The 24,613-nt window shown below is 45.5% G+C and overlaps 1 protein-coding gene across 2 annotated transcripts in view; it reads left to right on the top strand.

Annotated features, from left to right (window-relative positions):
* Positions 1 to 18,240: 18,240 nt before the first annotated feature.
* The window catches only part of WASL (WASP like actin nucleation promoting factor), a 79,279-nt gene continuing 72,906 nt past the window's right edge, over positions 18,241 to 24,613 (top strand). Inside the window, exon 1 of one of the 2 annotated variants that reach the window (XM_089672145.1) lies at positions 18,241 to 18,564. In XM_089672145.1, coding sequence (XP_089528271.1) covers positions 18,445 to 18,564 — 120 coding nt within the window. In that variant the 5' untranslated portion in view covers positions 18,241 to 18,444. The remainder of the gene's footprint in view (positions 18,565 to 24,613) is intronic. The other variant, XM_089672146.1, reaches the window with a different exon arrangement.

The raw sequence follows: 24,613 nt of genomic DNA, 5'->3' as shown, positions 1-24,613 counted from the left end.
CAAATTCCATCTAATACTTTATAAGCGGTTACAGCAAACCACAAGCTGTAACAGCACGTTGTTTTCCTTCTGGGATAAAGGTTTCACATAAATAAAAGCTGATCATTGTAAGCACCCCTGTTGGTATTAAATGGTTTGTCTCATATTTGTAACTAATACATTCTGCTGGAGAGCTTGTTCTCTTGACAGACAACAGACTTACTGGCTGGAGCACCAAGTGAAAATAAAAAAAGAAAGCCTAAAAAAGAAAATGAATGCAGTCTTCACATCTAAGAATGGTTTAGCTGTAATATAATAAATCTTTTTGGGTTTTATGCCACTTTAATCCTTGAATGTCTGTCCATCTTTTTGGATGTGTTAGCTGCATGTAGCCTGTCCATTAATGTTTATCTTTATCCCTCCATTTCTATCTGGCTATTGTGTGTAGGGTTGGTGGGTTACGCTTCCTCCATGTTCTCCTCCTCATTGGGAGTCAAAATGTGTGTAACATAAGAGGCCTACCCCAGGGTGGATTCTTCTGGGCTATGCTAGGCACCTAGGACAGGGTCACTGCCTTGCACATGGGGTACCTTTACTTGTGCCATGCTCACCAATGCCCATGACCAGGGTGGAGGCCACTTTAAGGGACAACTCAACCTTAAGGTGGATCTCCAACTCAGAGATGGCAATGCACCGTGTACATTTGAGCAATTTACTGAACTCCACTTAACTCTCTCAGACCCTGTGTCAATATACACCACTACAGTCACTTGTTGTATCTAGGAGGGACATGCTGAGCCGATGCCTGCTCCATCTGTCCAGCGTATCTCTGCTACCTCTCTCGCAGTAACGGAATGGAATCCTGCTGTTCACCTAGGTCGGACTTCATGCGTGCATTCACTTTCTCTTCCGTACCTGTACACAGGCTGGGGACCTCTGAGTGCTGATCTGCTCCCTCTATGGAAGACGGACCATAAGGAGAGATAACGTTGACAACAATTCTCTCCTTACAAGTGAATTTCCCACCTTTCACAGGTACACACTTCGATACAGGCTCCTTGTTAGACCTCTGTTACACTTGGTAACCATTTCTGTCTTCATACCCCAATGTGCTTACTGACCCAGACTGGAAACCATGTGTGTGCTGGTTACTTGCATACACCCCTTTTGAATAATTACAGACCAGGCATAGGTAAGGTGTCACAAAGCTTTACTCCAAAAACTTAGGCATGACAGTCAAACAAGGGCAACAGTCTTTCTATGAACTAATTCCTAACTCAGGCATTTGGCTGCCCAAGCATACTGTTGTTGCACCCTCTAGTGTGCTACTAAAACAGTGTAGACAAATCTGTTGTTTGTGAATCATGGTAACTGTGTGAGTCAGTATGATTAAGGTTAGATTACTGTAGGTCAAGCTGGATGGCTTAACAGGTTGGGATGCTATCACCTCCACCTGGTTCTGGAGGACCATGGGAACCTTCCAGAAGCCAGTAGGTGGAAAGAGGTGGAGACCTAATCTGCATGTTTATGGGAGTCTAACCAATCCCAGGTTTGAAGGCCCTGGGGTAGAGTGGTGGTCCAGTCCATAAATATGGGATAGTCAGGCCTGCTGGGAAGTTGGGTGGAAAATGGAGTGCTGAGGAGACTGTCTGTGGCCTGGGAGGGATCCCCTAGGTCTAGGTGGGGGGCTGGCCTCCAGGTCGGGCTTGGGCTGGCTCAGCAGGATTCATTCAGCAGTATGGCATGAATAGGATCAAGGCCTGGGAGCAGTGGGAGCAAAGAGGACAGAGTAAGTACATCAGCACACCCTGGGATTCACAAGGGGAGAGACTGCCACATGTAGCCAGCTTTCAAAGGACAGCTCTTTTCTTAATCCTTTATCCTTGTCCATGAAGATCTTTAGAGCAGCCAAGAGGGCTGGTACTGTCCGATGTGCAAAGACTGACAGCTTTCAAAGAAAAGAACAGTCCAGGATCTGTTTCTGTAAAAAGGAAGTAAGTTGTCCCTGTGCATTGATTCAGTTAAATTGGGCATCCCATAATCCCTATTACCCCATCCAAGTTACTTCCCTTAATAAAATAACAAAAAACAAGCTCATGGACTGTTCACTGACTGTGGATGCAAGTGTGGAAAATGCACGTAGCCTGGCTGTGCAGAGCTTAGGGGTACCTAGAAAGACAGCGGCCCTCACGAGGGCAGCTCTACACCTGCAGACGTGAAGTCCACAACAAGGAAAAGTCCATAGTGGCAATCCCCTCCATTTTCCTCCTGAACCCACTGAAAGCCTGCTTCTTCTCGTCTCCCTCCCGCAGGCATTCAGTGGCTGCAGGAGAAAAATAGAGGGGATCAGTTCTTCTATATGCTGCCTCTGCTGCCCCTCTTATCCAGGTCCTGCTACCCAGGGGCCCCTGTGTGCTCTCCTGACCCTTCCTCACCACCTTCCACAGCACTATCAGTTTCCTCCCTTCACTCTCCCGCCGGCTACTGAGGAGGATTGTGTCAGGATTTCAGGAGGTGAATATGAAATTTACCAGCTCCTTCCTTTTCTCAATGAACCAGTGATTGGCACCAAACACTGACTCTGTCCATTCATAACTGAGGCATAGTAAACTGGGTTTGCTATGTTTCAGTTTGTGAATGAAAGGAAAGCTCAGTACAGGGCTGTTTCTGTCCTTTCATTCTGTGCAGCTGAGGCTGCAGAGATAGAGATGGAGAGCTCTGTTTTCAATCTCCTTTCTCTGTCTCAAAGGTGGAACATCAATGGTCTGTTTAGACCCCTGATATTACACCAAAGCCCCCAACGGGGAGCCTAAAAATTATATAAATAATTACAAATCAAATTATAAGAAAAAACAAAATAAAATAAAATGATAAAAAATATTAAAAAAAATAAAAATAAAAACTACTACACCGATGGTGGAACTACCAGGGTCGCAAAGGTCGCAAAGGGCCCTGGAATTCTGCCATCGTGGGGGGCCCCAAGAAAGCAGGAAGGGGGCTCACTGCAGAACCATAATAAAGGGTCCCACAATGGGAGTAAAGGGCCCAGGATCAGTGGGAAGTGCCCTGGCCAGGGGATGGGGGGGGGTCCTTCATGGTTTCTTGCACCGGGTTCTTGAAGGTTTTAGTTTTGCCTCTGTCTATCATTTTAATCTGTCTGTCCATTTGTATCTATGCATCTGGTAGTCAGTTTAAAGCCCAATGGAACTTTCAGTTAAAATGAGCTAAATACATTCCAGGTGCATAAAAAAAAGGCGTGCAGAGCGTTATAGTTTGTTTTCTTTGACAATCAGCAACAAGCTGAGTTGAAAACCAGGCTGCAGAATGGAACACTTGTTCTCTGTGTGGAAGCAGTGATCTCTCAGCTAAGGTCCACATCCTCCCTGCTGTGTGAGAGCAAGAGCTCTCCAATCAGCAGGAAATTTGACCTTTGTTGATTACATAGCTATAGGTCTGATGTATGGGACATGTTGGACTTCTGCAATGATACTACTGTATCCCACTCCCACTCTGCAAGAGGCTTTTACTACTTTGGCTGAAGCTGATTTAGAAAGAAAACTGTAAGGCATTTAATGCTTTTTTTGTTTTGATGCATCTGGTATGCATTTAGCTGATTTAAAGAAGACCTTGTGCTAAAATGTAAGGTTCACATATGTGGCTGACTCCACCCCCTATTGACAAAATACTCCATCCTTGTTGCTGATGCCATTGGGCCTCACAGATGGATCTTGGAAAAGTTCAGGATCCCAATTCTTGTAAAAGGACACAACAGCACTGTACAGAAGGTGTTCTTGCGGTATTTGGGATCCTCGATGTTATCGGGATCCTACAAGAAGATCCAATGACATCATTGTCCCTAGGCAGCCTGTCAGTATCCTAGGAGTAAGGTTTTTTGATGATTTTCTCCCAAAGTATTTGTTTTTATTTCCTTAACACATAATTTTTTAAACTGAGATTTTAATTGGACTTTAAGATCCAATCGATATGCCAATGATAGACAGTCTGCCTTTTTATGATGGTCTATCTTAGTGCCAAGAAGCCAGTTGTCAATATTTTCCTGTTTGTCCACCTCTCTGACTATGTCAGTGCCTGTCAAGCTGGCCATGGATGGCTGGTCATGGATGGACCATTTTTTTTTTTTTTCGATCAGCCAGTGGACTGATTGAAAAAAAATGAATGGATTTCTCCATCTACACAATTGAGATGGACAGAGGAATCCTCCCTACTGACATGTTGTATCCTGACAGCGAAGACTCTCTGTTCTCAGAATACACTGATAAGCGGCTGCAGCCCATTGGCTGCAGCTGCTGATTGAGCAAGGTTTTCTGACAAGTCTGTTTGACAGAAGTCAATCATTAGATCATTTTCTGTTGAGCAAGAGTGGTCACACATGGTTCAAAATTTGGCCAGTCCCAGCTGATCTGGACAAATTTTGATCCATCTATGACCAACTTTATTCTGTATCAATGCTTATTACACCTCCAGTCAGTGTCAGCCATATGGCATGCAAGAGCTTACACAGTGCTATAGACTCTTTCTTTGCTTCATGTCATAGTGCTAGGGCAATCACAACCTGCTAACACTGTCACATATGAGAGGAGAAGTGAGTTGCATGCCCTTTTAAAGCCAGAAGTTCCAGGTATTTCACTTTTCTCCTGGCAACTAAAAGATGTGACACAAGATGAAGGAAAGGTGAATATGTACTGTACTTCTGGGGAGGAGGAAATTTAAAGGGAAACCCCAGTTGTTTCCTAAAAAAATAAAAAGTCAGTAGCTACAAATACTGTAGCTCAGGGCTTAAAATTTAAGTCCTGAGCTACTAGCCAGGCCTTAAGAGTTACTCGCCACCAAAAAACACACACAAACAGAGACATCTGTACACACACACACAGACATGTACATACAGTCAGGTCCATAAATATTGGGACATCGACACAATTCTAACGTTGTTGTCTCTATACACCACCACAAATGGATTTGAAATGAAATTAACAAGATGTGCTTTAACTGCAGACTGTCAGCTTTAATTTGAGGGTATTTACATCCAAATCAGGTGAACAGTGTAGGAATTACAACAGTTTACATATGTGCCTCCCACTTGTTAAGGGACCAAAAGTAATGGGACAGAATAATAATCATAAATCAAACTTTCACTTTTTAATACTTGGTTGCAAATCCTTTGCAGTCAATTACAGCCTGAAGTCTGGAACGCATAGACATCACCAGACGCTGGGTTTCATCCCTGGTGATGCTCTGCCAGGCCTCTACTGCAACTGTCTTCAGTTCCTGCTTGTTTTTGGGGCATTTTCCCTTCAGTTTTGTCTTCAGCAAGTGAAATGCATGCTCAATCGGATTCAGGTCAGGTGATTGACTTGGCCATTGCAGAACATTCCACTTCTTTCCCTTAAAAAACTCTTTGTTTGCTTTTGCAGTCTGCTTTGGGTCATTGTCCATCTGCACTGTGAAGCGTCCAATGAGTTGTGAAGCATTTGGCTGAATATGAGCAGATAATATTCCCGAAACACTTCACAATTCATCCGGCTGCTTCTGTCAGCAGTCACATCATCAATAAATACAAGAGAACCAGTTCCATTGGCAGCCATACATGCCCACGCCATGACACTACCACCACCATGCTTCACTGATGAGGTGGTATGCTTAGGATCATGAGCAGTTCCTTTCCTTCTCCATACTCTTCTCTTCCCATCACTCTGGTACAAGTTGATCTCGGTCTCATCTGTCCATAGGATGTTGTTCCAGAACTGTGAAGGCTTTTTTAGATGTCGTTTGGCAAACTCTAATCTGGCCTTCCTGTTTTTGAGGCTCTCCAATGGTTTCCATCTTGTGGTGAACCCTCTGTATTCACTCTGGTGAAGTCTTCTCTTGATTGGTGACTTTGACACACATACACCTACCTCCTGGAGAGTGTTCTTGATCTGGCCAACTGTTGTGAAGGGTGTTTTCTTCACCAGGGAAAGAATTCTTCGGTCATCCACCACAGTTGTTTTCCGTGGTCTTCCGGGTCTTTTGGTGTTGCTGAGCTCACCGGTGAGTTCCTTCTTTTTAAGAATGTTCCAAACAGTTGTTTTGGCCACGCCTAATGTTTTTGCTATCTCTCTGATGGGTTTGTTTTGTTTTTTCAGCCTAATGATGGCTTGCTTCACTGATAGTGACAGCTCTTTGGATCTCATCTTGAGAGTTGACAGCAACAGATTCCAAATGCAAATAGCACACTTTAAATGAACTCTGGACCTTTTATCTGCTCATTGTAATTGGGATAATGAGGGAATAACACACCTGACCATGGAACAGCTGAGAAGCCAATTGTCCCATTACTTTTGGTCCCTTAACAAGTGGGAGGCAGATATGCAAACTCTTGTAATTCCTACACCGTTCACCTGATTTGGATGTAAATACCCTCAAATTAAAGCTGACAGTCTGCAGTTAAAGCACATCTTGTTCATTTCATTTCAAATCCATTGTGGTGGTGTATAGAGCCAAAAATGTTAAAATTGTGTTGATGTCCCAATATTTATGGACCTGACTGTACACACACAAAGAAACATGTACACACATGCACAGAGACACATGCACACACACACACACACACACACACACACACACACACATACAGACACATGTATACACACACAGGCACGTACAGACATGCATACACACAGATACATGTACATACACAGGAATACACACGCACAGACACATGTACATACACACAGACACGTGTACATACATACACAGACACATGTACACACAGACACATGTACATACACACAGACACGTGTACATACATACACAGACACATGTACACACAGACACATGTACGTACATACACACAAACACACACACACACGTACATGCACACACACACAGACGCATGTACACAGACACATGTACACACACACACACAGACACATGTACATGCATACACAGACACACACACACACTCACCTCCCCCCTAAAAAGTTGCAGTACTTTGTTGTTCACTCACAGAGCCAGGTACTGCACTCTAGGGGGAGGCAGAATGTGAACTCTTATATACTCTCCTTATAGACTGGATTTATAAAGAAGAATCCCAGGTATGGATATATTTACATAGTTACATTGGTCCGGATTGTATCACTGTAGTGTAGCACCCTCCTAGGAAAACTATGAGGAGCTAGTTGATTAATTTTTAGTTAGAGGCTGAATAGCAGCCTGTGCAGTAGTCAAGGGTAAAATTTTTAGTCAGGGCTAAGAAGCTCCCCCTGATCTAGAGACTTGGAGAAGTCTCTAGTATTCAGTGGGCGGGGGTGAGGAGGAGATGGTCTGCAATCTCAAGGGATTCTGGCCAATCCCCAAGCAGGAGGCTTAGTATGGGGTCAGGACAGCCCTTAAGGGTGACCGAGCCTGCTCAGTAGCAGGAGAGTTTGGGTGGAAGATGGAGTGAGCAGGATAGAGGATGGAGCCTGGAAGGGGGTCCAGGAGAGGGGCCTACCTATAGATGGAGGAGCTGGAAGGGAGGATCTCTCAGCCTCATTGTCTCCTGAGAGAGGAAAGCCTGGGAAGAAGGGAAAGAGCCATCCCAGCATAAGTCCTGAAGGCAGCCACCAACCTTCAAGCTTGCAGGAGAGACTGAGTGAGTAATCCCAAACCCCCTGGGCCAGATAAGGGGAAAGCGCATTTGGTTGGGAAACCTGACTAACCCCCATCTAGGACTGCTGATTTTAAGGAGGCAGATTCTGGGTCCTCTTGCCCAGGGATTCCCTCAGGCAGCTGTGTGAACAGGAGATTTCATCTGGGGTTTGCAGTGGTACACCAGGAGAGGCTGGATAGCTCTCCAAGAAGAGAAAACCCTTCTGAGCACTTGTACATAGTTCCAGGAAGTTGTCCTCATTTGAACAGTTCCTTGGGCATCCCATGTATCCCTCATCCCCATCTAAGTTAAAATCCCCCAATAAAATCCCAAAAAACAAGTTCAAGGACTTTTTACTATCTCTGGAGTGCAAGGCTGGAGGGAAATGCATGTTGCCTGGCTATGCAGGGCTATAGGGGGACCCAAATCTCTCTAGATCCCTGATGCCCAACCTGTGGCCCTTTGACACTTTTTTTGTGAAGTTCTTAGAGCCCCCACAGACACTGATCTGTGTTTCCATATAGCCCTGTTATAGTAGTGATTTCTAGCAGCCTCATGTAATATGTCTCTAGTCTATGACTGCTTCCTAAAGTATGTCCCCAGTCTCCAACAACCATTAAAGCATGGTCAGAGTCTCTGACAGTCTCCTGCATCATGTCTGAAGTCTCTGACCATCTCTTGTATAATGTCTGCAGTCTCTGACCATCTCTTGTATCATATCTGAAGTCTATGACAATCTCTTGTATCATGTCTGCAGTCTCTGACCATCTCTTGTATAATGTCTGCAGTCTATGACCATCTTGTGCATCATGTCCGCAGTCTCTGACCATCTCTTGTATCATGTTCGCAGTCTCAGACCATCTCATGTATCATGTCCACAGTCTCTGACCATCTCTTGTATCATGTCTGAAGTCTCTGACCATCTATTGTATTATGTCTGAAGTCTCTGACCATCTCTTGTGTTATGTCCGCAGTCTCTGACCATCTCTTGTATCATGTCTAAAGTCTCTGACCATCTCTTGTATCATGCATGATGTCTCTGATCACCTCTTGTATCATGTTCGCAGTCTCAGACCATCTCTTGTATCATGTCCGCAGTCTCTGACCATCTCCTGTATCTTGTCCGCAGTCTCTGACCATCTCTTGTATCATGTCTGAAGTCTCTGACCATCTCTTGTGTAATGTCCGCAGTCTCTGACCATCTCTTGTATCATGCCTGATGTCTCTGATCACCTCTTGTATCATGTTCGCAGTCGCAGACCATCTCTTGTATCGTGTCCGCAGTCTCTGACCATCTCCTGTATCATGTACGCAGTCTCTGACCATCTCCTGTATCATGTACGCAGTCTCGGACCATCTCTTGTATAATGTCTGAAGACTCTGAAAATCTCTTATGTTATGTCTAAAGTCTCTGACCATCTCTTGTATCATGTCTGAAGTATCTGACCATTTGTAAGGGAATTCCCATAAGACGGCTGGTGAATAGACGTGTGCATGTGCACAGAAATGCACGATAATGCACACGCACGGTGTAGATTGGCGCCAGACGGACTATTTAAAAAGTGAATCTGCCTGTGCTGAGTGCTGACTGGTCTTCAGCTGTTCCCCATTTCCTGCTCGTTCCTGTGTGTGATTTCCTTGTTGCTGATCTGGCTTGTTCCTGACCTGACTCTGATTACTCTCCTGCTTGATACTTGTTTCTGACTTCGACTCTGCTCCTGACTTTGGCTTGCTTATGAATTGGTACCTCGCTGTCTGCTCGTTGATGACCCTGGCTATTCCTTTGACACTGCTCCTGTCTGCCATCCCTGCTTCCTGCCTTGCTCTGGTGCACACCTAGCGATCTACCATACCAGCTCTGTATATTATTACTGTGCCTGAATCAGAGGTTCATCAGTCTTCCAAAGTCTCCAACTGCAAGAGCTGCAAACAACATCTGCTGGCGCTCTTGTCCTCCTGGTCCCTAGACACCCTCTGTTCCACTTCCAGTGGGGTCAGAGCTAGTGACACAAGTGAGGCCAACCTCGTCATTTCAGTCTCCAATCAGGTACGTGACAGTACCAGTCAGCCAGTGATGGAGTCTGAAAGGGAGGCCTCTGCAATGGGGGACATCTGTCAATCAATCTCTGCCTTGTCTTACATGGTGCAGAGTTTGCAAAGAAACCTTGAGAACATGGAAAACCAACAACCAACCAAGTCAGATGTCTCAACAGCCATGGGTCCTTCTGCAGTCTCAAACATAACTACCCAGACAGAGCTCAGCATGATTCATGGAACTTCTCCTCCACCGGAACCCTGGGTTCCAATACCTGAGTCAGATGTCTCAACAGCCATGGGCCCTTCTGCAGTCTCAGACATAACTACCCAGACAGAGCTCAGCATGATTCATGGAACTTCTCCTCCACCGGAACCCCTGGTTCCAATACCTGAGTGTTTCACGGGAGACCACAGGAGGTTTCGAACCTTTCGTAACGCCTGTGAGCTATATTTTTCTCTGCTACCAAGAACCTTTGCATCACAAAGCACCAGAGCAGGATTCATTATTTCACTCCTTCAGAATGAACCCCAATCCTGGGCACACCACCTTTGTAAGCAACATAATCCGGCTTTGACTTCTACGGACTCTTTTTTTCTCAGCGATGTGACAACTTTACGCTGATCCCTTCCATCGTCAGACTGCGGAATCTATGCTTAGCAAGCTACAGCAAGGCCAAAGGCCTATAGAGGAATATGTCACTGAGTTCCGTATATGATATCCATCAGTTTTGCCTTGGTCTCTCTAACATCTTGAAAGATGAGCTTGCCTGAGCTGGGGTACCAACCAGGCTAGAGGACCTGATTATCCTAGCCATTCAAATCGACCGACGGCTCCAGGAAAGGCTGGGCGAAAGAAAAGCAGGGGTGTCTTGATCTGCTCTGAAATAGAGACTCCTGTCCCCTCATCCACTGCTGTCGTATCAGACATACTCTCCAGCAAAAGGGGGCTTCGTAATTCTCCTCATAGGAGCTTTTGGAGACCACCGTTATCCTCTGCTGAACGTCTTCGACGACAAGACTCCAACCTCTGCCTCTACTGTGTTGATGCGGGTCACTATGTACTGACATGTCCAGTGAGACCTCCTAAGCCCTCTCCTAGCTGGTTCCATATGATGCACCCACAAGGAACGAGTCAAACGCACCTCTCCTTCCTTCTTCGCTTGCAACTTGTTAGAAGAATTATTTCTGTTTTAGCAATTATAGACTCTGGTGCCTGTAGCTGTTTCATGGATTCTACCTTTGCTCATCAATACAATATCCCTCTTTGTACCAAGAAACAAAGATTTTCAGTCCATCTGGCTGATGGCTCTGGTATCAGTTCTGGCCCAGTGATGCAAGAGACTATGCCAATCTTCTGCCACTCATCCTCAGGACATCAGGAACTTCTACGTCTGGATGTCATAACCTCACCAATGTTTCCGGTCATCCTCGGCATGCCTTGGCTAAGGATGCACAATCCCTCCATTAACTGGCTCTCAGGGGAAATCCTCTTTTCTTCTGAATACTGTCAGAACCATTGCATTCCAAAGGAACCATGCGCAGTGACTCCTCTTCTTAGCATCCATCCTGATTCAGAGATGATGAGACTTGTCCCTGCTTTCTACCATGATTACTTGGATGCATTCAACAAAAAGAGTGCCAATGTTCTTCCCCCGCACCGGCCCTACGATTGTCCTATTGAACTCCTACTCGGTGCTGAGATCCCTTTTTGGCAAATTTACCCTCTCTCTGAATTGGAACTAGAGGTCCTCCGGAATTACATAGATGAAAGCCTGGAAAAAGGGTTTATTCGACCCTCTACATCACCAGTGGGAGCTGGCATCTTCTTTGTCAAAAAGATAGATCATACTCTTAGACCATGTGTGGACTATCGTGTTCTAAATAAGATAACAGTCAATAACCGTTATCCTCTTCCTCTGATTCCTGAATTGTTCCAAAGGCTACGAGGGGCATGTGTCTTTTCAAAACTAGATCTGAGCGGTGCATACAATTTAGTCAGAATTCATGAAGGGGATGAATGGAAGACGGCCTTTCGAACACGCTTTGGGCACTTTGAGTACCTGGTTATGCCATTTGGGCTTTGTAATGCTCCAGCAACATTCCAACATTTCGTTAATGATATATTCCGGGACTATCTTGATTTATTTATCATTGTCTATTTGGATGACATCCTAGTCTTCCCAAGCTCAATAGAACAACACCGGGACCATGTGAAGAAGATACTGGGTAGGTTACGCCAACATCCCCTCTATGCCAAAGCTGAAATTGCGAATTTGAGAAACAGACCATTCAGTTCCTCGGACTTGTGATTACTCCTGATGGCATTGCTATGGATCCTCAAAATGTGACCACTGTGTTAGAGTGGCCCGTCCCAGGAGACAGGAAAGCGGTACAACGCTTTGTGGGATTTGCTAATTTCTATAGGAAATTAATTAAGAACTTTTCTGGTATCATTGCACCAGTCATGCAGTTAACCAGGCAACATGTTGCTTTCAAGTGGACTCCCGAGGCTTAAGCAGCTTTTGAACAACTAAAGACCTTATTCACTTCTGCTCCTATCCTGAAGCACCCAGATCCTGCTTTAGCTTATGTTCTCGAAGTAGATGCTTCTGAAAATGCTGTTAGAGCTATATTGTCTCAACGACAAGGACCCAAGTCCCTCCTTCACCCTGTTGCCTTCTTCTCTAGAAAGTTAAGCTCCCCTGAAAGGAACTATGATGTAGGAGATATGGAGCTTTTAGCCATCAAGGCGGCCCTCGAGGAATGGCGCTACTTGCTTTAGGGAGCTTCACACCCTATCCTCATTTTTACGGATCACAAAAATCTGGAATACTTGAGAACTGCAAAACGCCTAAGGCCACGGCAGGCAGGATGGGCACTTTTCTTCTCCCGCTTTGTGTTTCACTTGACATACCGTCCAGGATCAAAGAACGGCAAACCGGATGCGCTCTCATGCATCTATCATGACCCAATAGTACCATCTGTGCTGACACGATCCTGCCAGCTAAAAACAGTTTACTCCTGCAAGCAGACCTTGTATCACAAATAAAGGAAGCGGTTGATGAGCATCCACCCCCCTTGGAAATGCATCTTCAGCTAAGGGACGACCTGTATCTGCATAAAGAACAGATTTATATACCGGAACAACTCAGGACTCTCATTCTTAAAAGATGCCATGACCATTCTTTAGCGGGTCACTTCGGGATCCACAAGACCTCAAATTTGGTCTCCTTCGTTCTGGTGGCCAAACTTAATAAAAGATTGTAAAAATTACATTAGATCTTGCTTGGTATGCCTCCGAAACAAGTCAGATAGAGCCAAGACCTGGGGCCTATTGGAATCCCTTCCAGTACCTGAAAAACCATGGAGTATGATTTCTCTGGACTTTATTGTAGAGCTTCCCCGAATCTGAAGGGTTCATCACCATCTTTGTCGTGGTTGATCGTCTGTCAAAGATGGCCCATTTCATACCTCTGAGAGGGACTCCTTCTTCTGCTGAGACTGCTTCTGCTTTTATTAAAGAGATTGTGAGGTTACATGGTATTCCCAGCAATAGCGTATCTGATCAGGGAGTGCAGTTCACCTCTAAGTTCTGGAAAGCTCTGTGTGAGGCACTAGAGATCGAACTTCGCTTTTCTTCTGCGTATCATCCACAAACGAATTTGCAAACTGAGAGGACAAACCAGACCCTTGAACAGTATCTACGATGTTTCTCTTCTTACTCACAGGATGACTGGGTGTCTCTCCTTCCATTGGCAGAATTTGCATATAACAATTCCATCCACTCTGCTACCAAACAGTCCCCTTTTATGCCAACTATGGATACCATCCTTCCTTCTTGCCTGAAATGCCGGGGGAACCCGCGGTCCCGGCGGTACAAGAAAGGCTGGATTTCCTCAATAGGAATGGTCAAATGTTACAAGAAACTATTTTGGAGGCTCAGGCAAATAACAAGAGATTTTGTGACAAAAAAAGAAGGGGGAATCTGAATATGAAACCAGGAGATAAAGTCTGGCTATCTACAACAAACTTGAAATTTAGTTGCCCTTCAAAGAAGCTTGGTACAAGGTACCTGGGACCATTTACAATCAAAAGAAAGATTAATCCTTTTGCTTTTGAATTAGTGTCACCAAAGAATATGAAGATCCATCTGGTATTCCATGTCTCTTTATTAAAACCAACAGTTCCAAGTCTATTTACGGATCGAGGTCCAGAATCTCCTTCTCCACTGCTTGTCAAAGGTAATGAGGAATATGAAGTAAAAGCCATCCTGGACCGTAGAAAGAGGGGTGGTCAGACCCAGTTCCTCATCAAATGGAAAGGCTACGGTCCAGAGGATAGTTCCTGGGAACCATCCGCTAATGTCCATGCTCCACGGTTAGTGCAGGCTTACCTTCATCTTCAGCCTGAAAAACAAGCTTTAGTAGGCTGCCCCTAAGGGGGAAGCAATGTAAGGGAATTCCCGTGAGACGGCTGGTGAATAGATGTGCACATGTGCACAGAAATGCACGATCACGCACATGCACACGCACGGTGAAGATTGGCGCCAGACGGACTATTTAAAAGGTGCCTTTGCCTGTGCTGAGTGCTGCCTGGTCTTCAGCTGTTCCATTTCCTGCTCGTTCCTGTGTGTGATTTCCTTGTTGCTGACCCGGCTTGTTCCTGACCTGACTCTGATTACTCTCCTGCTTGATACTTGTTCCTGACTTCGGCTCTGCTCCTGACTTTGGCTTGTTTATGATTTGGTACCTCGCTGTCTGCCCGTTGATAACTCTGGCTATTCCTTTGACACTGCTCCTGTCTGCCATCCCAGCTTCCTGCCTTGCTCTGGTGCACACCTAGCGATCTACCATTCTAGCTCTGCATGTTATTACTGTGCCCGAATTGGAGGTTCATCAGTCTTCCAAAGTTTCCAGCTGCAAGAGCTGCAAACATCTGCTGGCGCTCTTGTCCCCCTGGTCCTTAGACACCCTCTGTTCCACTTCCAGTGGGGTCAGAGCTAGTGACACAAGTGAGGCCGACCTCGTCATTTCAGTCTCCAATCAGGTACGTGACACCATCTCTTGTTTCGTGCTTGCAGTCTCTGACCATATCTTGTATCATGTTCGCAGTCTTGGACCATCTCTTGTATCATGTCCGCAGTCTCTGACCATCCCTTGTATCATGTCTGCAGTCTCTGACCATCTCTTGTATCATGTCTGAAGTCTCTGACCATCTCTTGTATCATGTTTGGAGTTTCTGACCATCTTTTGTATCATGTCTGCAGTCTCTGACCATTTATTGTATCATGTCTGCAGTCCCTGATCATCTCTTGTATCATGTCTGAAGTCTCTGACATCTCTTGTATCATGCCTAATATCTCTGGCCACCTCTTTTATCGTGTCCGCAGTCTCTGACCATCTCCTATATCGTGTCCGCAGTCTCTGACCATCTCCTGTATCATGTCTGCAGTCTCTGACCATCTCCTGTATCATGTCCGCAGTCTCTGACCATCTCTTGTATCATGTCTGAAGTCTCTGACCATCTCTTGTATCATGTTTGCAGTCTCTGACCATCTTTTGTATCATGTCTGCAGTCTCTGACCAGTTATTGTATCATGTCTGCAGTCAGTAAAGAAAAAAATATAAAAAAATGTTCATAAATCAACTCGTGAGCCAGCTTGCCAACAACCAAATTAACCTGTCTAACAGTATGAGTTAAAAGCAGGGGTTTAGTTAGCACACATTTGCAAATACATATGAAAGCCACAGAGCCACATCAAGGCACCCCGGTAATCTGTGGTTCCTAACTCAACAAATTTGAGTCCCCTTAGTAGAGGCACATGCATTTAATGGATAGACCTCGGGCAGGTGCACATTAGGGAGCCCACCCCTCTTAAAGGCACAGGAGCGAAAAGAACACCCAGCAGTCTTGGACCATCTCTTGTATCATGTCCGCAGTCTCTGACCATCCCTTGTATCATGTCTGCAGTCTCTGACCATCTCTTGTATCATGTCTGAACTCTCTGACCATCTATTGTATCATGTCTGATGTCTCTGACCACCTCTTGTATCATGTTCGCAGTCTCGGACCATCTCTTGTATCGTGTCCGCAGTCTCTGACCATCTCTTGTATCATGTCTGAAGTCTCTGACCATCTCTTGTATCATGTTTGCAGTTTCTGACCATCTTTTGTATCATGTCTGCAGTCTCTGACCATTTATTGTATCATGTCTGCAGTTCCTGATCATCTATTGTATTAGGTCTGTAGTCTCTGACCATCTCTTGTAGAATATCTGCAGTCTCTAATCATCTCTTATATCATGTCTGCAGTCTCTGACCATCTCTTGTAGAATGTCTGCAGTATCTGACCATCTCTTGTATCATGCCCATAGTCTTTGACTATATCCTGTTGTGTGTCTGCTGTCTCTGATAATAAATATTCACTGAATTTTATGTATGATCCTTTGGTGATGTCAGGGACTACAGATGAAGAAAGTTGACCACCATTGCTCTTCTAGAAGCTGGAAGTCACTGTAATAGATTCCACTACTTCAGAGATCACTTACTTCCAGGTCCAATGTCGAGTGGCTACCCTGCTACACTGTAAACACAGGAGGGTGGTCGCTTGGCATAAGTGCCATTCAAAGAATTATTTGTAATTTCTGAATGAATGCAAATCATTCTCTGACTGGGCTTGGTAGAGAAGAGGGGCGGCGATGCACAAAGTTTGAGACGTGTATGACACCACAACAAATAGTTGTGTGTTCTCATATGTTGAAATACAGAACCCTCACAATCACTAAAGTGGTTGTAATCCCTTACATATACCCAGTGAAGTGATTGGCCTCAGGTGATACTCAGAGAATAAACAAATCCTCCTACATACATTGTACCTATTTATCTATAGCGTTCTTTCTCCATTAAAAGTGCAGAATTTACACAGTATCTCTCAAGGGGCAGCAAGATGAAATTCCATTAGCGAGGAGAGCTCTAAGAGCTGATTGGAGGGAAAAGACACACCCCCTTAACACAACACATAGGAACAAAGCTGAGGCTGTCAATCACAGGCTGTGCCCTCCCTCTATCACCATTTTTCTTTTGGTGTCAGGAAAATTTGTCAGAAGTGATTCATGCTTATAACTGAGCAACAGGGCAGCAGATAGAAATTACACTTAGTCTTCTGGATTGCGACACATACACACTATAGAGCAGGGGTGTCAAACTGGCAGCCCTCCAGCTGTTGTGAAACTACAAGTCCCATCATGCCTCTGCCTTTGGGAGTAATGCTTGTAACTGTCAGCCTTGCAATGCCTCATGGGACTTGTAGTTTGGCAACAGCTGGAGGGCCACCAGTTTGACACCCGTGCTATAGAGGGATAGGGTATGGAGGGCAGCACAGTGGCTAAATGATTAGCACTTCCAGCTGGCATCACTAGAGTTGGGGGTTCAAATCCTAACCATGGCACAACCTGCCTGGAGTTTACATGTTCTCCCTGTGTGTACTCCAAAGACATGCTGGTAGGTTAATTGGCCCTAGTATGTGTATGTATGTATGGATGTGAGTTAGGGACCTTCAAATGTATGCTCCTTGAGGGTTAGGAACTGGTGTGAATATACTATATATATATTTATGTAAATTGATGGCACTATATAAGGAAATAAATAGTTGTTCATATTTCATGTCTGAGGTTTACAACCACTTATGATGTTAACCTATGACAAAACGCGTTGGGTGAGACCAGTGACGTATGACGGCAGCACGCTGAACGCATCGGCCATATTGGATGGTTTGTTTACAAGTGCTTGCACATCGATTTTATGTGAGTGCATTATTTGTAATAAATTATATGCTTTGAGTGTACTTCACTATGATTGTCCACTCTACATTATTTGTATGAAGGGTTATTTCCATCACTGCTTCTGGAGCGACGGTATCTGGCCATAGTGTATGATTGGTTCTGAGAGGACACTTTGGTGACTGATGATATTGGGCTGTTATGACCATTCTGCAATTTGAGGGTCATATCCATCTGGTAAGCTGCTAGGCTCTATCACCTGAGGTGCAGTGTGTTTACATCTGCTCACAGAATTGGTGTTGGGATCCTATCCTTTGGATGAAGATTTTCCATTTTTTCTATTTAAAGACTTGTTTTAATTATATGGATGTTATTATTACCACTTAAGCGCTGCATCAGAATACCCTTTATGTTATATTTTACAACCACTTATACCCCAAAATGCCACCTATTGGCTGCACATGGTACATTTGAAACATTCATTCATACTTAGTTAACTAAAAAACAGCACACAAATAAATGTTTTACATGTTTACTCTTAGGCCCTAAACATAGTAATCAAGACACAGAAAACATTCTACATTCCCTTTAACAATAGCAACTTTTGCGTTTCTAAATAAGCTCTTCCGTATTTGTCTCCATTACAGGCGCCATTTTATTGAAGCCCTTATAGTGCTCTCGGCCTCATTATAATCGGCTGTCCTTCTATCCTTTCTACATTGAAACCGCAGACAGTTTTTATCTCCTCTAGTAGGCACAGCCCTCCATCACCCTGGGGTACTAGTTGAGGGCTGAGATACATGTGTACGCGCATTCCCTGTGGCTGGGAGCGAGCACGTCCCCTGCACGTCCTCCTCCGCAGCCCCAGCGCCGGCCTTCTAGTCCATCCAGGGAGGAAGCGGTGGCCACAGACACGCCCACAACACGACGACAAGCGCCCGGGACATGGAGCGGCCCTGATTCACCGCTTCCACAACGGAGACATAGCCGCCCAGAGCAAGGAGTCCGCCGGCACGGCACCATGAGTAACAACAACAACGCAGTGAACAGGCAGTCCAAGAGGGCCACCAACTCCGGCTCCATCCTGCTCACCCTGCAGGAGAACGAGGCGCTCTATGGATACCTGGGCAAGAAGTGTGTGGTGAGTGCAGCGGGCCTTCATACATATATAGAGGGGTGACAGGCAGTGCAGTGCGCACCTTACTAGACAGGAGGAAATGGTGGCTGATAGAGGTGTGTGTCCACTACCCTGCCCCATCCCAATCACACACCTCAGTCCAGGCGTATGGAGGATCTGAGCTGGAGAGCTTTCCTTGTACAGACAGCAGGCAATGTTTGCTGTTCTAAGGAGGAGTTCCAGGCAGTTATCTGTGGATTTTGTTCAGCTACATCTGACAGCTGTGTGGGAAATGGACATGTTTAGTATTGCGTTACCTAAATCCATGGATAAAACACATCTGAAAGAAATACTGTCTGTGCTGCTTGATGTGGACCTGTCAAGGACTTCACAAGTCTGACTCGTCTACATCCAGCAACCATGTCTTATTTCATCAATGCTCTGCCACCATTGAAAGCAGGCCTTCAGTTCACGTCCACTCACTTCCTAGGCTGAGGTGATGTCATCCTTCTGCAGTCAGGTGAGTGCATTTTCTCAGTCTCCTCCCCACAGTGATTACTCTGCTGCAGGCGGGAGGAAGCTTTTACTTAGTCTTCTCTTTCCCGGAGATCAGACTGTTGCAGGTGGGAGAATTTCCCTAGTCTCTTCTCCCTCAGTGATTAGTCTGCTGCAGACGGGAGGAGGCACTTCCTTATTCTCCTCTTCCCGTTGATTAGTCTGCTGCAGATGGGAGGAGGCACGTCCTTATTCTCCTCTGCCCGTTGATTAGTCTGCTGCAGACGGGAGGAAGCACTTCCTTATTCTCCTCTTCCCGTTGATTAGTCTGCTGCAGACAGGAAGAGGCACTTCCTTATTCTCCTCTTCCCGTTGATTAGTCTGCTGCAGACGGGAAGAGGCACTTCCTTATTCTCCTCTTCCCGTTGATTAGTCTGCTGCAGACGGGAAGAGGCACTTCCTTATTCTCCTCTTCCCGTTGATTAGTCTGCTGCAGACGGGAAGAGGCACTTCCTTATTCTCCTCTTCCCGTTGATTAGTCTGCTGCAGACGAGAAGAGGCACTTCCTTATTCTCCTCTTCCCGTTGATTAGTCTGCTGCAGACAGGAAGAGGCACTTCCTTATTCTCCTCTTCCCGTTGATTAGTCTGCTGCAGACGGGAGGAGGCACTTCCTTATTCTCCTCTTCCCGTTGATTAGTCTGCTGCAGACGGGAGGAGGCACTTCCTTATTCTCCTCTTCCCGTTGATTAGTCTGCTGCAGACGGGAGGAGGCACTTCCTTATTCTCCTCTTCCCGTTGATTAGTCTGCTGCAGACGGGAGGAGGCACTTCCTTATTCTCCTCTTCCCGTTGATTAGTCTGCTGCAGACGGGAGGAGGCACTTCCTTATTCTCCTCTTCCCGTTGATTAGTCTGCTGCAGACGGGAGGAGGCACTTCCTTATTCTCCTCTTCCCGTTGATTAGTCTGCTGCAGACGGGAGGAGGCACTTCCTTATTCTCCTCTTCCCGTTGATTAGTCTGCTGCAGACGGGAGGAGGCACTTCCTTATTCTCCTCTTCCCATTGATTAGTCTATATAAAATATGGAAAAAAAAGTGAGCGCACTCCAGTGAGCGACAAGTGCACAAAAAGGAACTACAAGCCCTTCCAACCAAAATAAAACAATATAAGTGCAGCGCTACAAACAATATTCAAATGACAAAAGGTGTAAACGATTGTCAGATGTAGGAATGTTGAAGATGATAGACAGTTCAGTGCAGGGGGAATCACAGGGCATATAGGTGTAATCCAATCCCAGGAATAGATAAATTGCCTGCTTACCAGAAGCGCAATTTAAATGCGCATGTACAGATTGCATGTAGCCGGAATCCCATGTAGGCGCTGCTTTCTAGTACCCAGATGGTCCGTCGGTGGTGGGACGATGATGGCCTGGTCGGAACACACTGCACCTTGGATCCACACAGAGAGCCTAAAAATTGCTGGGGCTGAGGTATGGGAACTCAGTACCAGGTGCAAGGAGTAAAAATACTCATAGTGTGGTATGTTTTAAAATTATTTATTCAAAACGTAAAGCCATATAAATTTACAAAAACGCATGCCTGCAGCCTGTAGCCAGTACGGCTACAGGCTGCAGGCATGCGTTTTTGTAAATTTATATGGCTTTACGTTTTGAATAAATAATTTTTACTCCTTGCACCTGGTACTGAGTTCCCATACCTCAGCCCCAGCAATTTTTAGGCTCTCTGTGTGGATCCAAGGTGCAGTGTGTTCCGACCAGGCCAGCATCGTCCCACCACCGACGGACCATCTGGGTACTAGAAAGCAGCGCCTACATGGGATTCCGGCTACATGCAATCTGTACATGCGCATTTAAATTGCGCTTCTGGTAAGCAGGCAATTTATCTATTCCTGGGATTGGATTACACCTATATGCCCTGTGATTCCCCCTGCACTGAACTGTCTATCATCTTCAACATTCCTACATCTGACAATCGTTTACACCTTTTGTCATTTGAATATTGTTTGTAGCGCTGCACTTATATTGTTCCATTGATTAGTCTGCTGCAGGCGGGAGGAGGCACTTCCTTATTCTCCTCTTCCCATTGATTAGTCTGCTGCAGACGGGAGGAGGCACTTCCGTATTCTCTTCCCATTGATTAGTCTGCTGCAGGCGGGAGGAGGCACTTCCTTATTCTCTTCCCATTGATTAGTCTGCTGCAGGCGGAAGGAGGCACTTCCTTATTCTCCCATCCCCATTGGTTAGTCTGCTGCAGACGGGAGGAGGCACTTCCTTATTCTCCCATCCCCATTGATTAGTATACTGCAGACGGGAGGAGGCACGTCCTTATTCTCCCATCCCCATTGATTAGTATACTGCAGACGGGAGGAGGCACGTCCTTACTCTTCTCATTGATTAGTTTGCTGCAGGCGGGAGGAGGCACTTCCTTTATTCTCCCATCCCCATTGATTAGTTTGGTGCTGGCAGGAGGAGGCACTTCCTTATTCTCCCATCCCCATTGATTAGTTTGGTGCTGGCAGGAGGAGACACTTCCTTATTCTCCCATCCCCATTGATTAGTTTGGTGCTGGCAGGAGGAGGCACTTCCTTATTCTCCCATCCCCATTGATTAGTTTGGTGCTGGCAGGAGGAGGCACTTCCTTATTCTCCCATCCCCATTGATTAGTTTGCTGCAGGCATGAGGAGGCATTTCCTTAGTTTCTTCTTCCCCTGGGATCAAACACCTGTAAGCTGGAGGAAGCAATTTATCAGTTGCCTCTTCCCCAATGCTCAGCCTGCTGTACCAGGTACAGGGGTTGGGCAAAAAAAAATGAACACAATACATGATTTGCAGGTGTGAAAGTGATGACATGTTTCTCATTGAAAGCGAAAGTGATGTATACAGGGGTTTATTTACTAAAGCTGGAGAGTACAAAATTAGATTTATTTCTGCATAGAAACCAATCGGCTTCCAGGTTTTATGGCCATAGCTTAATTGAACAATCTGAGGTTAGAAGCTGATTGGTTTCTATGCAGAAATCTAATTTTGCACTCTCCAGCTTTAGTAAATACACCCCACAGAGTCGTGTCAGAGCTTACTGAGCTTCAAAAAGGGCAAATTGTTGGTGCCCGCTTAGCTGGTGCCTCTGTGACTGAAGTTGCCAATTCATTTGCCCCTTCACGGGACTGAGATTGAACGCTGCTGTCACTTTTGCAGCGGTTTTCTAATTCTGGTTCACAATCTTGTGTAATGTCCTTTTTTTTTTTTTTTCCGTCAGTTGACCACGTCAACCGTGCTTATGCTCATCAGATGACATTTTCCCGAAAACTGCATATGTCATCATACCCTTTTGATATGGTTGCAACACGGCAAATAAACTGGCAACTTCAGCCATAGAGACACCAGTTTAGCGGGCACTAACCATTTGCCCTCTTTGAAGCTCAGTTAGCTCTGTCATGACTGAATTACTAGCAGCGCACGCAGTGAATGATGAAAGAGAGGCTTCCCACCTGTTAGCTAAGTGTCTCGTCGCACAGTGGAAGCAAAAGAATGTTACATCACTTTCAACGCTAAACATGTCATCTGCCACACCTGCAAATCATGTAGTGTTTCCATAATTTTGTCTAACCCCTGTATTTTCCCAGTACCACTTCCCCAGCGATTAGTCTGCTGCAGGTAGGGGGAGGCATTTCCTTAGGCTCATCTCCCAAGTAATTAGTGTTCTGCAGGCAGTAGGAAGTGTTTCTTTAGTCGTATCTTCCCCGGTGATTAGCCTGCTGCAGGAAGTAGTAAACATTTCCTTAGTCTCCTGTTCCCCAGTGATTGGTGTGCTGCAGGTAATAGGAAGCATTTCCCTGGTTTCTTCTCCCCAGTAATTATTCTGCTGCAGGCAGTAGGAAGCATATCTTTAGATTTCTCTTACCGGGTGAGTAGTCTTCTGCAAGCGATAGGAAACCTTTCCATAGTCTCCTGTTCCTCAGTGATTGGTGTGCTGTAGGTAGTAGGAAGCATTTTCCTGATTTCCTCTCCCCAGTGATTATTCTGCTGCAGGCAGAAGGAGCATGGTCATTAGTCTCCTTTCCCCCTGGGATCAGTATGTTTCAGGCAGGAGGAAGCATTTTATCGGTCACCATTCTCCAGGGATTAGCCTGCTATGGGCCAGAATAAGCATTTCTTAGTTTTTTTGTTTTTTTTTCCCCAGTGATGAGCCTTCTACAGGCAGGCAGGAAGAAATCTTTCCCTCAGTCTCCTCTACTTGAGTTATCAGTCTGTTTCAGGCACCAAGATTTGCATGGTTCTGTCATTTCTGGTCCAGGTCAGGGAGCACATGCTAACACTGCTTGGTGCCTGAACAAATATGGCTCCATCGTGGGAAGAAGAGTAGGTGACAGCATTGCAGAGCAGAGGAAGTAGTGTGATCTTGGAGACCTAATTGAAGAAGGCTCGCCAAAGTTGTTAGGTCTTAGTTACTCCTGTCCCTCAGGAGACCAAGTGCATGTAGCCTTTTTGTCCTGGCTTTCTAGGTGGTTGGGGTCCTGAGCTGGTGTTGTCAACCACTCCTTCCCTTCCCCCACTGCTGTTTGTCCACACTGCTTATAAGGAGGCAAGCATTCTTTAGTTCTGAGTTACAGTGCTTGTCCTGGGTAGCAGGCATGCACCTAAGATGAACACCATCACTACTCATTCAGGGGGAATGACAGGAGTCTGAGTGTAGGAGATTAGTGGAAGTAGGATGACTATGGAAGCCCAGGGGTGTGAATATAGGTTCCTGGAGAGATGAGGAGGAGATTGACGGAAGTGTAATGACTGTGAAAGACAAGGGGAGTGAATACAGGTTGCGGGAGATAGGAAGAGAAAGAGATTTCTTGCTGGAGCTGGGGAAATAGGAATAACTACAGGAGGCCAGGGAACTTAATACAGGTGCCAGAAGAGAAGAGGGTGAGAGATGAAGAATGAAATTGCTAGCAGGGGTTGAGGGAAGAGGAATAACAACAGGAGGGCACAGCAGAGACAGCAGCTATTGGTCTTTGCTGGAACTCCCCATGTAAACATCAGTAAATTGGGCTTCATACAGGGGTGGAGCTCACAGCCAGAAATACAAGATATAAACATTTTGCTTTCATGCCAAATGGTTCTGCATACATTTTCTGAAGTACAGATTATATTTTTTATGTGAATTACTGGACTAGCAAGTAAGTTTTTATTCCTGCTGAGACTACTTCTTTATTTCACTAAAGTGTTACACTTAGAATTCATATATAAACTATATCTGATGGTATAACTATATTAACCCCTTCACGCCAGCACCTCCAGCCCTTTAAGGGGTTTCTGCTGCCAAGAGGCAGGACAGGGTTTTATGATCATGTGACCACAGTGATTGGCTGGCACAGCGGTCACGTGATCGGAAAGCTTCAGATCACAAATACTATTCGGGAGCTTTCCATTAGGCACCATGGTGCACACTCAGTCCATTTGGCTTACATTTTGATAAGCGGCCTGTCGGCTTCAAGACCCAGCCACCGAGAGGCTGCATATTTGTGTACTCTTGGTACCGAGCAGTTAAAGGCCATCATCCTTTTGT

This window comes from Staurois parvus, unplaced genomic scaffold (genome assembly GCF_062004578.1).
Source record: "Staurois parvus isolate SC_StPar_1 unplaced genomic scaffold, SC_StPar_1.0 ptg000120l, whole genome shotgun sequence".
NCBI classification, from domain to species: Eukaryota; Metazoa; Chordata; class Amphibia; order Anura; family Ranidae; genus Staurois; species Staurois parvus.
The sequence above is the reverse complement of the archived record's forward strand: the minus strand, read 5'-3'. Positions and strand labels throughout refer to the sequence as shown.